Source organism: Tursiops truncatus, chromosome X (assembly GCF_011762595.2).
Source record: "Tursiops truncatus isolate mTurTru1 chromosome X, mTurTru1.mat.Y, whole genome shotgun sequence".
In the NCBI taxonomy this organism is placed as follows: domain Eukaryota; kingdom Metazoa; phylum Chordata; class Mammalia; order Artiodactyla; family Delphinidae; genus Tursiops; species Tursiops truncatus.
In genome coordinates, this window is record NC_047055.1 from 65,749,196 (window position 1) to 65,763,488 (window position 14,293).

Genomic DNA, 14,293 nt, shown 5'->3' on the forward strand with positions numbered 1-14,293 from the left:
CTCCCACATCCTTACCAATCTCTTTCTTTCTCACTCTCTCCCTGGGTTGGTTGGTCTATATGTCTTTCTCTTAATCTCTGTCTTAATCCCTCTCTGGAGTCTTACAGCTTCTTCCCTTATTTGCCTACTTATTTATGTTTCATTTATTTTGTTTAGGTAAAGCTACTTCCTCTTCTAATCCAAGCAGCCCAGCTCCAGACTGGTACAAAGATTTTGTTACAGATGCTGATGCTGAGGTTTTAGAGCATTCTGGAAAAATGGTACTTCTCTTTGAAATTCTTCGAATGGCAGAGGAAATTGGGGATAAAGTGTAAGTTCTTTTCCTATTTTTATTATATGAACATTTTGATAACATTTTTATTGTTTAAACAATTTATTTAAAGCAATCTATTTTGTTTTCTTCTTTTCTAAAGATGTAATTTCATGGTTAGTGTAGTGACAGCTATCTTCCTTCTTAGTCACTGTTTCTGAGTACATATTCTGGTTATTTCTTCAGTGCTGTTTTCCCCTTCTGGCTATAGTATCTTGAACTTATTTCCTTGAGCCAAGTCTCTAGTTGATGTTTGTACTTCATCACTTTCAGAATCATTTTTCAATCCATGCGGTGTGGCTTCTACCCTATTACTTTACTGAGTTTTCCCCCCTAAAGTCACTTAATGACCTTCTAATTTCCAAATCTAGTGGACACCTCTCAGACTTTATTTCACCTCTTTGACTACTCTCTTTATTATTTCTCCTTTGTTTTTTGTTCCTGTTTATTTTACTTCTAGCATTTGTGCCCCCTTTCCCTTCCCTGGATTCCAACCCCCAATCTTATCCTTCATTTTATTATTTAAAAAACATACTTTTAAAGTTTTGAACCAGACCTGCTGTTTAGGCTTTTATAAGATCCCAAGTTCTGGTCATAAAATATTTTAAAAATATAATGCTTTTAATATAACCATTTTTTTTGTTAAAAAATTTAAGCACTTTAACATAAGGCTAAAATAAAACAATCTTCTATCTTAAAAAAATGTCAAATTTAGTTTCTTTAACTTTCCTGGAAAGAGGTAGCTCTGTTATATTTTCATACCACCTTTTAATATACCTCTACTCTACACTTAACACATTCTGATGTACTTGTGTCTTTTCGCTGGATAGTGAGTTGTTTGAAGACACAAACTGTTTCATTTCTTTTTAATTAACTCCTTCACCTGGCATCTAATAAGTACTCACTGTAAGTTATTTTTGTTACATATTGCCACTTATACAGAAACAAGTAGTTCAGATAAGGGGTGATGCTGGCTTGGAATGGAGTAGTAGTAGTGGAGATGAAGGGTATGTTTTGGAGTAGAAACAACAGTACTTGGTAGATTTAATGCAGGGCAGTAAGAAGGAGAGAGTAGTCAAAGATGACCCTCAGGCTTTCCCCCTAAGTGACTGGTAGATTATGGTGTTATTTACTAAAATGGAGAAGATTAAGGGAGAAGTAAGTTTATTAGAGGTAGTAAGGAGTCCTGCTCTGGCTTTGTTAAGTTTCCAAGGCCTATTAGATGTCCGTGAGAGATGTCAAGTAGAAAGTGGATATTTGAGCTCAGAGTTCCTGAAAGACCAAGAGAGATTAATGCTCTAGACATGCTTATGCTTTTTTATCTATTAACTTCTGTAGTTCAAAGTTAATTTTTATTGGATACCATACAAGAATTTTATGAGTATAGGGGAAATTTTAGTAGTCTTTTAATTTCCTAACCAGTTCAAGAATCTCTTCTACCATGTTCATCATGAATGTTCTCCTGATCTCTCCTGGGTAGAATATTTTGCATCTCAGAAGGCTCCCTATAGTTGAATACTTCAAAGTGTTAGAAAATGGATCCTTATCTTTAGTTTATACTCTTCCTATAGCTCTTTCCCCCCTGGTCTAAAATAGAATATATCTACTGCTTTTTAAAAATACTGTTATAATGATCATTTTTAGTTATTAACCCAACTGATAGGTGTTATCAACGTTAAGACTATAAAACTGCATTTCTGGAATTGTGATTACCACTATTCTTTATTTGTCCAGCATTTCATTATGGAAATTTTCAAACATAACAAAAAGTAGAAAGAATTTTTAGAGTGAATACCTATATACCTGTCTCCTAGAATCTATACTATATTCTATATTTTATCATACTTCATTTATTACATATCTATCCATCATCCATCTTATTTTCCTGATGCCTTTCAAAGTAGGTTGCAGACATCACTACTACTATTTCAATTGTCTCTTCAGATAATGGTGGGTTTATCTCTCGTCACTTTTAGCTTTTCCTTCTCAGTTGTTTTATCTGTTCTTTATATGGCATAATTTCAGTCCTGACATGGTCTTGAATATACTTCATCTTTTTAGCACTTATCTCAAAATATGGTCACAAACACTTCAGCTGAATTTTTATTAACACAGAATTATAGTGACGCTGGTTCTTGTTTATTCTGGACCCTATCTTTCCATTCCTGCAGTCTGATGGAGCAGTTTTCCAACATCCAAATAACACTATTGGTTCATATTGACTTGTGGTCAACTAAGACTTTTTTTTTTAAGAAGAACTTTTGTCAAATCAGATTCTTCTATTCCCTATTTGTGCAGCTGAAGCTTAGGCGGAAATTCATTTTTTTAGCATATGAATATCCAATTTTGCCAAGACCATTGTTAAAAATACTAATTTTTTCCATTGAATTGCTTTTGCCTATTTGTCACAAACCAATTAACTATAGTGTAGCTTTATATCGGGACTATATTCTGTTCCACTGATTTGTGTTGGTCTCCTCAGTACTACACTATTTTGATTACACTAGCTTTGTGTTGAAATCATGTAGAGTTAGGCCTCCAACTTTTTTCCTTTCAAAATTGTTTTGGCTACTCTGTGTGCTTGGCATACCCATATAAACTTTAGAATCAGCTTTTTAATTTCTACAAATTTCTAATTTTTAATTCTTTTGGATATTTACTGAGGTTTAGATTAGAATCATGTTGTTTGTGAATCTTCTAATCCATGAATACTAACTTGTCTTTTTAGCCTTGTTTTCAGCCAGTCTCTCATATCTCTGGACCTGATTGAAGATTTTCTTGAATTGGCTAGTAGGGAGAAGACAGAAGATAAAGATAAACCTCTTATTTATAAGGGTGAGTTACATTTGTATATCATAATTTTAAAAACATTCATTTAAACATATCGTATACACATTTTAACAATAGAAGAAAACAATATTACCCAGACCCACAACCCTAATATATCTATTTTTTCTGTCCTTTCTTTTTGTCCTTATCCATATAAATGTGGTGTTTGTTGCTGCAGTTGTAGCAAAATTTTTTTCGCTGTTTTTTTTAAACAGCGTTATTGAGTTATGATTCACATATCGTGCAGTTTACCCATTTAAAGTGTACAATTCAATGGTTTTTAGTACATTTTCAGAGTTGTGTAACTATCACCATAGTCAATTTTCAAACATATTAATCAACACCAAAGAAACCCTGTACCCTTTAGCTGTCGCTCTGCTAACCCCCTTTCTACCTCTTTACCCCTAAGCAATCACTAATCTACTTTGTTTGTATGATTGACCTATTCTGGATCTTTCATATAAATAGAGTCATATAATATGTGGTCTTTTGTGACTGGCTTCATTCGCATAGCATGTTTTTAAGGTTCATCCAAGTTGTAGCAAGTGTCAGTGCTGTATTCCTTTTTGTGGCCTAATAATATTCCATTTCATGGATAATACCCACATTTTAATTATTCATTAATTCATAGATATTTGAGTTGTTTTCTCCTTTTGGCTATTGTGAATAGTGCTGCTATGAACATTCATATACAAGTTTTCATTTCTTTAAACATCTGTTTTTAATTCTTTTGAATATTTAGTTAGAAATGGAATTATTGGGCCATATGGCAATTCTAAGTTTAATGTATTGAGGATCCACCAAAGTCTTTTCTACACTGGCTGCACTATTTTACATTCTCAAGAAGTAGTGTTCAAGGTTTCTGATTTCCCCACATCTTTACCAACACTTGTTTTTTTTGTTGTTGTTGTTGTTGTTGAATTATAGCCATCCTAGTGGGTGTGAAATGGTATCTCATTTTGATTTTGATTTGTATTTCTCTAATGACTAATAATGTTGACCATTTTTTCATGGCCATTTGTATATCTTTGGAAAAATGTTTATTCAGGTCCTTTGCCCATTTGTCTTTTTGTTATTGAGTTGAAAAACTTAAAAAAATTATTTTTAATTAAAAAAGCTTTTTCTGCATACCAGGCCCTTATCAGATACATGCCTTATAAATATTTTCTCATTCTTTTCATTGTCTTTTCATTCTCTTGGTAGTATTCTTTGATGCGGAAAAGGTTTTCAGTTTCATCCAATAAAATTGGATGAAGTCCAATTTTATTTTTTTTTCTTTTGTTACTTATGCCTTTAGTGTTATATCTAAGAAACCATTGCCAAATCCAAGTCTATGACTATTTACCCCTATGTTTCCTTCAAAGAATTATATAGTTTTAGCTCTTACAGTTAGTTCTTTCATGCATTTTGAGTTAATTTTTACATTTAGTATGAGGTAAAGGTCCAACTTCAGTCTACCAGTTGAGAAGACTGTTCTTTCCCCATTCACTGTTCATGGTACCCTTGCTAAAAATTAGTTGACCAAAGAGACAGGTTTATTTCTTGACTCTGAGTTTTATTCCATTGATCTGTATGTCATTCCTCATGCTAGTAGCAGTCTTGATTACCTTTACTTTGAACATAAGTTTTGAAAGTGTGCGTCCTCCTACTTTGTTCCTCTTCAAGATTTTTTTGGCTATTCTGGGTCCCTTGCAATTCCATATGAATTTTAGAATTAGCTTGTAAATTTTACCAAGAAGTCAGCTTGGATTCTGATAGTGATTGCACTGAATCTGTAGTTCATTTTAGGAAGTATTGCCTTCTTAACAATGTTAAGTCTTCTGATCTATGAACATGGGATATTTTACCATTTATTTAGGTCTTTAATTTCTTTCACTGTTGTTTTATAGTTTTCAGTGTATGCATTTTGCATTTCTTATGTTAAATTTATTTTATTCTTTTTGATAGTATTGTAAATGGAATTGTGCTCTTTTAGTTTTAGATTCTTCATTGCAAATGTATAAATTAAGTTTTTCATAATAACTCATTTATTAGTTCAAATAGTGTTTTGTGGATTTTTAAAGGATTTTCCTTATACAAGATCATGTCATCTGCAGATAGAGATAATTTACTTTTTCCTTTACAATATGGATTACTTTTATTTCTTTTTCTTGACCATTTCCCTCCTTAGAACCTCTAGTATGGTGTTGAATTAAAGTGACAAAACCAGACATCCTTTTCTTTTTCCTAATCTTAGAGGGAAAGCATCTGATCTTTCACCATTCTGTATGGTGTTATTTGTATTTTTTTCATAAATATCATTTATCATGTTGTGGAAGTTCCTTGTATCAGTATTTCCAGTTTTTTGAGTGTGTTTTTCTTATCATGAATGTGTATTGAACATTGTCAAATGATTTCTTTGTGTCTACTGAGATGATCATGTGGGGGTTTTATTTTTATTAATTCGTTAGTTTTAGATTTTTTTTCAGGAATAATTTATTCTTATATACTTTAAGATGTATCCTAAGACTTCTAAGCTTTTTTTTTTTTGTGGTACGCGGGCCTCTCACCGCTGTGGCCCCTCCCGTTGCAGAGCACAGGCTCCGGACGTGCAGGCTCAGCGGCCATGGCTCACGGGCCCAGCTGCTCCGCGGCACGTGGGATCCTCCCAGACTGGGGCACAAACCCGCGTCCCCTGCGTCGGCAGGCGGACTCTCAACCACTGCGCCACCAGGGAAGCCCTAAACTTTTAATATTATTTAAAAGGAAAACAATTGAAACACATCCTGTTTGTAGGAATATCATTAATAAAACTAGATCATTTATTCCAGAAATCCTTAATATTTGAATCTTGTAGGATATTACAGTCCTTAGGACATAAACAAAATTTGACTTGATGAGACATACTTACTTTTGCTGTTTTGTTTGTTTGTTTTAGTCCAAATTCTCAAAGGAGTAGATTTTTTTTTATTGAAGTATAGTTGATTTATAATATTATATTAGTTTCAGGTGTATAGCATAGTGATTCAGTATTTTTGCAGATTATACTTCATTAAAAGTTTTATAAAATAATGGCTATAATTCCCTGTGCTATATAATACCCCTGTCGCTTATTTATTTTATACATAGTAGTTGGTATCTTTTAATCCCTTATGCCTCCTTTACGCCTCCTCTCTTGCTTCTCTCCACTGGTAACCACCAGTTTGTTTTCTATATCTCTGAGTCTCTTTCTGTTTTGCAATATACCTTTGTATGTGTTATTTTTTATATTCTACGTATAAGTGATATTATACAGTATCTGTCTTTCTCTCTCTGAATTATTTCACTAAGCATAATATTCCCTAGGTCCATCCATGTTGCTGAAAATGGCAGAATTTCATTCTTTTTCTTATGGCTGAGTAATATTCCTCTGTGTGTGTGTGTGTGTGTGTGTGTGCGCGCGCGTGCCACATCTTCTTTATCCATTTGTCCATTGATGGACACTTGGGCTGCTTCCATATCTTGACTACTGCTGTGTACATGTATGTGTGTACATGTATGTGTTTGAATTAGTGTTTTCAGGTTTTCTGATATATACCCAGGAGTGGAATCGCTGGATGATATGGTGGTTCTATTTTTAGTTTTTTGAGGAACCTCCATACTGTTTTCCATAGTGGTTGCACCAGTTTACATTCCCACCAACAGTATACAAAGGGTTTCCTTTTCTTCACATCCTCGCCAACATTTGTTATTTGTAGATTTTTTGATGATAGCCATTCTGGCAGGTGAGAGGTGATATCTCATTGTGAATTTGATATGCATTTCTCTAATAATTAGCTATGTTGAACATCTTTTCATGTCAGCCATCTCTTTGTCCTCTTTGGAAAAATGTCTGTTCAGGTCTTCCACCCATTTTTTGATACTGTTGTTTGTTTGTTGATATTTAGTTATATGAACTGTGTGTATATTTTGGATATTAACCCCTTGTTGGTCATATTGTTTGCTAATATTTTCTCCCATTATGTGGGTTTTCTTTTCGTTTTGTCAATGGTTTCCTTTGCTGTGCAAAAGCTTTTAAGTTTAAGTACAATTTGTTTATTTTTGCTTTTATTTATTTTGCCTTAGGAAATAGATCCAAGAAAATATTTTTACACTTTATGTCAAAGAGTGTTCTGCCTGTGTTCTCTTCTAGGAGTTGTATGGTTTCAGGTCTTACATTTAGGTCTTTAATCCATTTAAAGTTGATTTTTTTATACAGTGTGAGGAAATGTTCTAATCTCATTGTACGTGTAGCTGTCCAGTTTTCCCAGCCCCACTTACCAAAGAGACTGACTTTTCTCCATATATATTCTTGCTGCCCTTGTTGTAGATTAATTTACCATAGGTATGTGGATTTATTTCTGGGCTCTCTATTCTGTTCCATTGATCTATGCATCTGTTTTTCTGCCAGTACCACACTGTTTTGATTACTGTGTAGCTTTGTAGTATAGTCTGAAGTCTGAAAGGGTGATACCTCCAGTTTTGTTCTTTTTTTTCTCAGGATTGCTTTGGCAATTTGGGGTCCTGTGGTTCCATATGAATTTTAGGAATTATCTATTCTAGTTCTGTGAAAAATGTCCTGAGTATTTTGATGGGGATTGCATTAAGTCTGTAGATTGCTTTGGGTAGTATGGCCATTGGATCAGAAGAATTAACATTACTAAAATGACCATACTACCAAGAAGCATCTTTTAAACTAACGTACTGAATTTAACTAAAAAGTTTGCTGAAAGACATAAATCTCAGTGTTGTCAACTTGTTTTATATTAAGACTCTAGGGTGTGATGATATGAATTTTGCTTGGAGTGGAAGTAGTAGTATTATGTTTGCAGTTAAAGAATTAGAATGAAAAAAAAAATGAGAATGGAAATTATGTATGATAAAATATAAAAGTGTCATAAGTACTTTATCCATTGGTGTTTTAGTATGAATGTCAGGCTTGGGTAAAATTTTACCGCACTGTGCAAATGTTGACATGTCTGATCAGTGTTTAACTTATAAAATCACAGTTCTTTACTTGTTCATACATGTTCACAAATATGTAATTGTCATGAAATAGGAACATATGCTGATATTTGTGGCTAAATCATAGAATATTTTTTGGCACATAAATAGGCATTCTGTAAATATTTGTTCAGTGAATGAATAAACGTGTTCTATGTCTCTGGTTTTTATCTGTTTAGTATCAACTTGTTGATAACAAGGTGGGAAACCTGGTCATTTATAGATGTAATTAAAAAGAAGCTTCATGAACATAATACAGCTTAATCATACTTTTGAAAGTTTTATAGGATTCTAATCAAGGAAATATTTTCAGACATTTACATGTAGATGAAATACTTTTGAAAAGTACCTTTGCTATTCAATATCTGTTGGAAGGAAATCTGTAGTGAATTTATTTGTAATATGATGAATTATCCCTTGATTTAAAAAATTTGTCTTGCTATGCAAATTGACTATATATGACCAACTTTTTTTTTTTTAATTTTTAAAAAATTTTTGGCTGTGTTGGGTCTTTGTTGCTGTGCGCAGGCTTTCTCTAGTTGCAGTGAGTGGGGGCTACTCTTTATTGCAGTGCACGGGCTTCTCATTGTGGTGGCTTCTCTTGTTGCAGAGCATGGGCTCTAGGCACCCAGGCTTCAGGAGTTGTGGCTCATGGGCTCTGGAGCGCAGGCTCAGTAGTTGTGGTGCACGGGCTTAGTTTCTCTGCAGCATGTGGGATCTTCCTGGACCAGGGCTCAAACCCGTGTCCCCTGCATTGGCAGGTGGATTCTTAACCACTGTGCCACCAGGGAAGGCCTATGACCAGCTTTTAAATGGCAAGCAAGGAAGAAAATCTTTTAGTACTAGGATAACAATATATGTCTCTTTTTTCTTTTCTTGTTGAATTTTCAGGTGAAGGGAAGTGGCTCCGAAACATAGACTATTACCGTTTAGATGGTTCTACAACTGCTCAATCAAGGAAAAAATGGGCTGAAGAATTTAATGATGAAACTAATGTGAGGTAGGAAGCATTTCTGAATGTATAGTTTTTAAAAAATCATTTTAAATCTACATATAGTAAAATTTACTCTTTTTAGTGTCTACTACTATAATTTTTGACAAATGCAAGATGTAGTCAAGATATAAAATGGTTTCATCACCCCTTAGGAAATTCACTTATGGAATCATACAATTTGTAGCCTTTTCAGTCTCACTTTTTTCACATGGCAAAATGCATTTGAGATTCATCCACATTGCTGCATATGTCAATAGCTTGCTCCTTTTTATTGTTGAGTAGTATTCCATTGTATGGATGTGTCCATTGTATGGATGTATGGTTTGTTTTCATTATATGGACATATTCGTTGTGTGAATGAGTAGCTTGTTTAACCATTTCCATTTGAGAGACATTGGAATTGTTTCCAGGTTTTGAAATTAAAATTGAAGGTGCTTTAAACATTCATGTATAAGTTTTGTGTGACCATAGATATTTATCCAAGTGAAATGAAAATCCAGGAGTGCAATTGCCAGGTTATATGGTAAATTTATGTTTAGCTTTGCAGGAAATTGCCAAACTGTTTTCCAAAGTGGTTGTACAATTTTGCATTCCCACCAGCAATGTTATGAGGGTTTCCGTTGTTCTGCGTCCTTGGTATTATCATATTTAAAAATAAAAAAATTTACCCATTCTAATAGGTATGTAATGGAATCTCATGTGATTTTAATTTGCATTTCCCTAATGTTAGTTGATGTCAAGAATCATTTTATGTGCTTATTGGCCATTTTTATATCATCTTTGGTGATACATCTGTTAGAGTGTCTTAAGGTTAACGAGGTATTCTTGATCTCTTTACTTACTGTAATAATTTGAATAATATACTTTAAACAACTGCAGGTAGAGGTTGTGTTATATAGGTGATGTTGCTTTTAACTATCAGCAATTACATACTTGAACTGCATTTGGAAGAGAAAAATTTATGTGTATAATACATATAAACATTTGCGCACACACATACACGTTGAAAGCATTGCCTTTAAGAAAGTGATGAAGAGATGGGGTTAGTTTAATGCAAAGATGGCTAAGATATGACTTACTAAATGTTCTAAAGTATGAAAGGTATTATATTTTGTGTGTAAAACGTGTTTTAATTCTAACAGAGTCCTGAACTACACCTGGGGTTAAAACTAGGGAAATTCCAGTTAGACCATAGGAGGAGTATATTCTTATTAGGTATTTAAAATCTGTAGAGTCTGGGAGAGCTTACAAAGGGATTGTTCGAGTACAGTAAAGTTACTTTAAAAATGATTACATAACTTTTTAAAGAATAAGTACATTTTTATATTTTGTTTACCATGTTTTAAACAATTATTATTTGTGCATGAGTGTAAAGAAGTAATTTTATTGAGTTATCCTAGTCTAATTTGTCAAATTTAATCTAAACGTTTGGCTTGCTCAGTTTCCCAAATTTGTAAATATCGTAATAGCATATGATTTGTCCCATAATAGTCATATTTGATAACTAGTAGGGAACAGCATTGAAATGTGGATGTTGAGCTGTCAGCTTGGCTTTTTCACTAACAAATTAAGCCTCCTAAACATATGCCAGAAACTGTCTCTGATTCAGATTCATCATGTATGTGTGTGTGTGTGTGTGTATATATATATATATATATATATATACACACACACACACATACACATATCACACACACACACACACACACTCCATGGATTTGAGGGGTTACTCTTGAGTATCTAAATCTGTAAACTTGTCTGGATTAAATTCACAAATGTGAGAGATTATGTCTGTTTTTCTACCTATCTTCTGTTTTCTCATGACTCAGTAATGTTCAGAAATAGAATATAAATATAATTCTGTTCATTGTTAACCAGTTAGAGAGACACATTAAAATAAGTTTTAAGATAGTGACTTAATGTTGTCTTATGTGGCGAGGAAACAGTTTTAACAGTCTCAGGGCCTTTTTTTTTTTAGTTTATTTTATTTAGAGTCAAAGGAACTTACAAAGACAGTATAGAGAGGTACTGTGACCCTTTCACCTAATTTCTCCTAATGGTTACATCTTACCTATGATATCAAAACCAAGAAATTGGCACTGTTTCAATGTGTGTATATATCTATGTTTTTTTTAAATCACATATGTAGAGATTCCTGTAAGCATGACTGCAGTCAAGGTACAGAAATATTCTATCACCACAGAGATTCCTCTCTTTCTGACCTTTTATAGTCATACCCATCCTGACCACCAATGTTGCCACAATCCCTAACTCCTGGCAATAACTCATTTGTTCTCCATCTTTATAATTGTCATATCAAGACTGTTATATAAATTATATCATAGTATATGTGACCATTTGAGATTGGCCTTTTTCACTCAGCATAATGCCCTTTAGTTTCGTTCAAGTTGTTGTGTATATCAGTAGTTCATTCCTTTTTACTACATAGTCGTATTCAATGGATTGGATGTACCAGCTTGTATAATACAAACTGAATGTCTACTGCAGGGCATTTTGTTCATTTCCAGGTTTGGCTATTACAAATAAAGCTGCTATGAACATGTGTACAGGTTTTGTGTGGACCTAAGTTTTCATTTCTCTAGGATAAATGCCCAGGAGTGCGATTTCTAGTTTACATGGTAAGTGATTATTTCATTTTTTAAGAAACTACCAAACTGTTTTACAGAGTGGCTGCACCGTTTTACCTTCCCTTCAGTAAAGTGTGAGAGATCAAGTTTCTCTGCATCCTCACCAACGTTTGATTTTATCACTGTTTTTTATCTTGGCTGTTTTCATAGGTGTGTAGTGGTATCTCGTGGTCTTAATTTGCATTTCCCTGATGGCTGGTTATTTTGAACATTTTTTTCATGTGTTTATTTATCATCTGTATATGCTCTTTGGTGAAATGTTTCTTCACATCTTTTGCCCATTTTCTAACTGGATTGTTTGCTTTTTTATTGTTGAATGTTGAAAATCCTTTATATAATTTAGGTATGAGTAATTTTTCATATGTGGTTTGCAAATATTTTCTCCCAGTCTATGGGTTGTCTTTTCATTTCCTTCACAAGGTCTTTCACAGAGCAAAACTTTTTAATTTTGGTGAAATCTAGTTTGTCAGTTTTTGTTTTAGTCATGCTTTTGTTGTCAAGTCTAAGAATTGTTCCCTAAGCCCTAGGTCCTGAAGATTTTCTCCTATGTTATTTTCTAAAAGGTTTATGGCTTTACGTTTTATATTTAAGTATAAGGTGCATTTTAAATTAATTTTTGTATAAGATGTGAGATTTCGGTTGAGTTCACTTTTCTTTTTCTTTCTTTTTTTTTTGCCTGTGGCTGTCCAATTGCTCCAGCACCATTTGTTGAAAAAGCCATCCTTTCTCTACCAAATTGCTTTTGCATTTTTGTGAAAAATCATTTGGCTATACTTCTGTGGGACTATTTTTTGGTTCTAGTCCATTGGTCCATATATCTGTCCTTCTGCCATTACCACATAGTCTTGATTATTGTAGCTATGTAATAGGCCTTAGTATCAAGTCAATATCTCCCACTTTATTCTACTTTTTCCAAGTTGTTTTAGCTAGTCTAATATCTTTGCCTTTATATATAAATTTTAGAATCCTCTTGTCTAATCTATAAAAATCTTGCAAGAATTATTAGAAATTGCATTACACCTGTCATCAATTTGGGGAGAATTGATATCTTTACTATATTGAGTCTCCCATGAACATAGTATCTCTGTTTATGTAGATCTTTGATGTTTTTAATCACTGTTTTGTAATTTTCAGCATGTAAGTCATGTATATGTTTTGTTAGATTTATACTTAAATATTTCATTTTTTGGGAATTGTAAGTGATATTGTATTTTTAATTTTACTTTTCACATGTTCGTTGGTAGTATGTAGAAATGCAGTTGATTTTTGTGTTGATGTTTTACCTGTGATCTTGCTGAACTCATTTATTTGTTCTAGGAGTTTGTTTTATAGATTCCTTGAGATTTTCTAATAGATCATTATGTCATCTGCAAGTAAGGATAGTTTTATTTCTTCCTTTCCGATCTGAATGTAGTTTGTTTCCTTTTCTTGCCTTGTTGCACTGGCTAGAACTTCAGTAACATGTTGAATAGCAGTGATGAGAGTGGACATCCTTGCCTTCTTGATCTTAAGAGAAGAGCATTCAGTGTTGATAACTGTGATATAGCTGTAGATTTTTTGTAGATACTCTTTATTAAGTTGAAGTTCCCTGCTATTCATCTCTATTCCTAGTTTGCTAAGAGTTTTTACTATGAATGGATGTATAATTTTGTCACATGCTTTTTCTTTCTCATTTAATTTGATAAGTATTTTTTTTCCTTTAGCCTGTTAACATGGTATATTACATAGCTTGATTTTCAAGCTGAACAGCCTTGCATCCCTGGAATAAAACCCATTTGGTCATGATGTATAATTCTTTTTACATAGTGCTGGCTTCTATTTGCTAATATTTTGTTGGGGAATATTTATGAGATATTGGTCTGTATCCAGTTGTTTTTATACTTTGTCTAATTTTGGTATCAGGATGGTATTGGCCTCATAAAATGTGTTGAGAAGTGTTCCCCCTTCTGTTTTCTGAAAGAGATGTGTAGAATTTGTGTTAATTAATCTTAAATTTTTGGTAGAATTTGCCAGTGAAACTTTCAGGCCTTGGAAATTTCTTTTTTTGTGAGTTTTTAAATCATTAATTCAATTTCCTTAATTGTTATAGGACTATTCAAATTATCTATTTCATATTGAATGAGTTGTGATAGTTTGTGCTTTTTGAGGAATTGGTTCATTTCAAATTTATGTATAGAACTGCTCATAGCACTCCCTTATTATCCTTTTTTTTTTTTTTTTTTTTTTTGCGGTATGCGGGCCTCTCACTGTTGTGGCCTCTCCCGTTGCGGAGCACAGGCTCCGGACGCACAGGCTCAGTGTCCATGGCTCACGAGCCCAGCCGCTCCGCGGCATGTGGGATCTTCCCAGACCGGGGCATGAACCCGTGTCCCCTGCATCGGCAGGCGGACTCTCAACCACTGCGCCACCAGGGAACCCCCCCTTATTATCCTTTTGATAGCTTTAGGATCTATAGTGATAGCTTCTGTTTCATTCATGGTATTGGTAATTGTGTATTCTCTTGTTTTTGTC

The 14,293-nt window shown here is 33.6% G+C and overlaps 1 protein-coding gene across 1 annotated transcript in view; it reads left to right on the plus strand.

The window, feature by feature from the left end:
* Positions 1 to 14,293, plus strand: part of ATRX (ATRX chromatin remodeler) — a 247,901-nt gene that overhangs the window by 185,510 nt on the left and 48,098 nt on the right. The window contains 3 exon segments of the mRNA XM_073799062.1: positions 157 to 310; positions 3,039 to 3,145; positions 9,032 to 9,140. Coding sequence (XP_073655163.1) covers positions 157 to 310; positions 3,039 to 3,145; positions 9,032 to 9,140 — 370 coding nt within the window.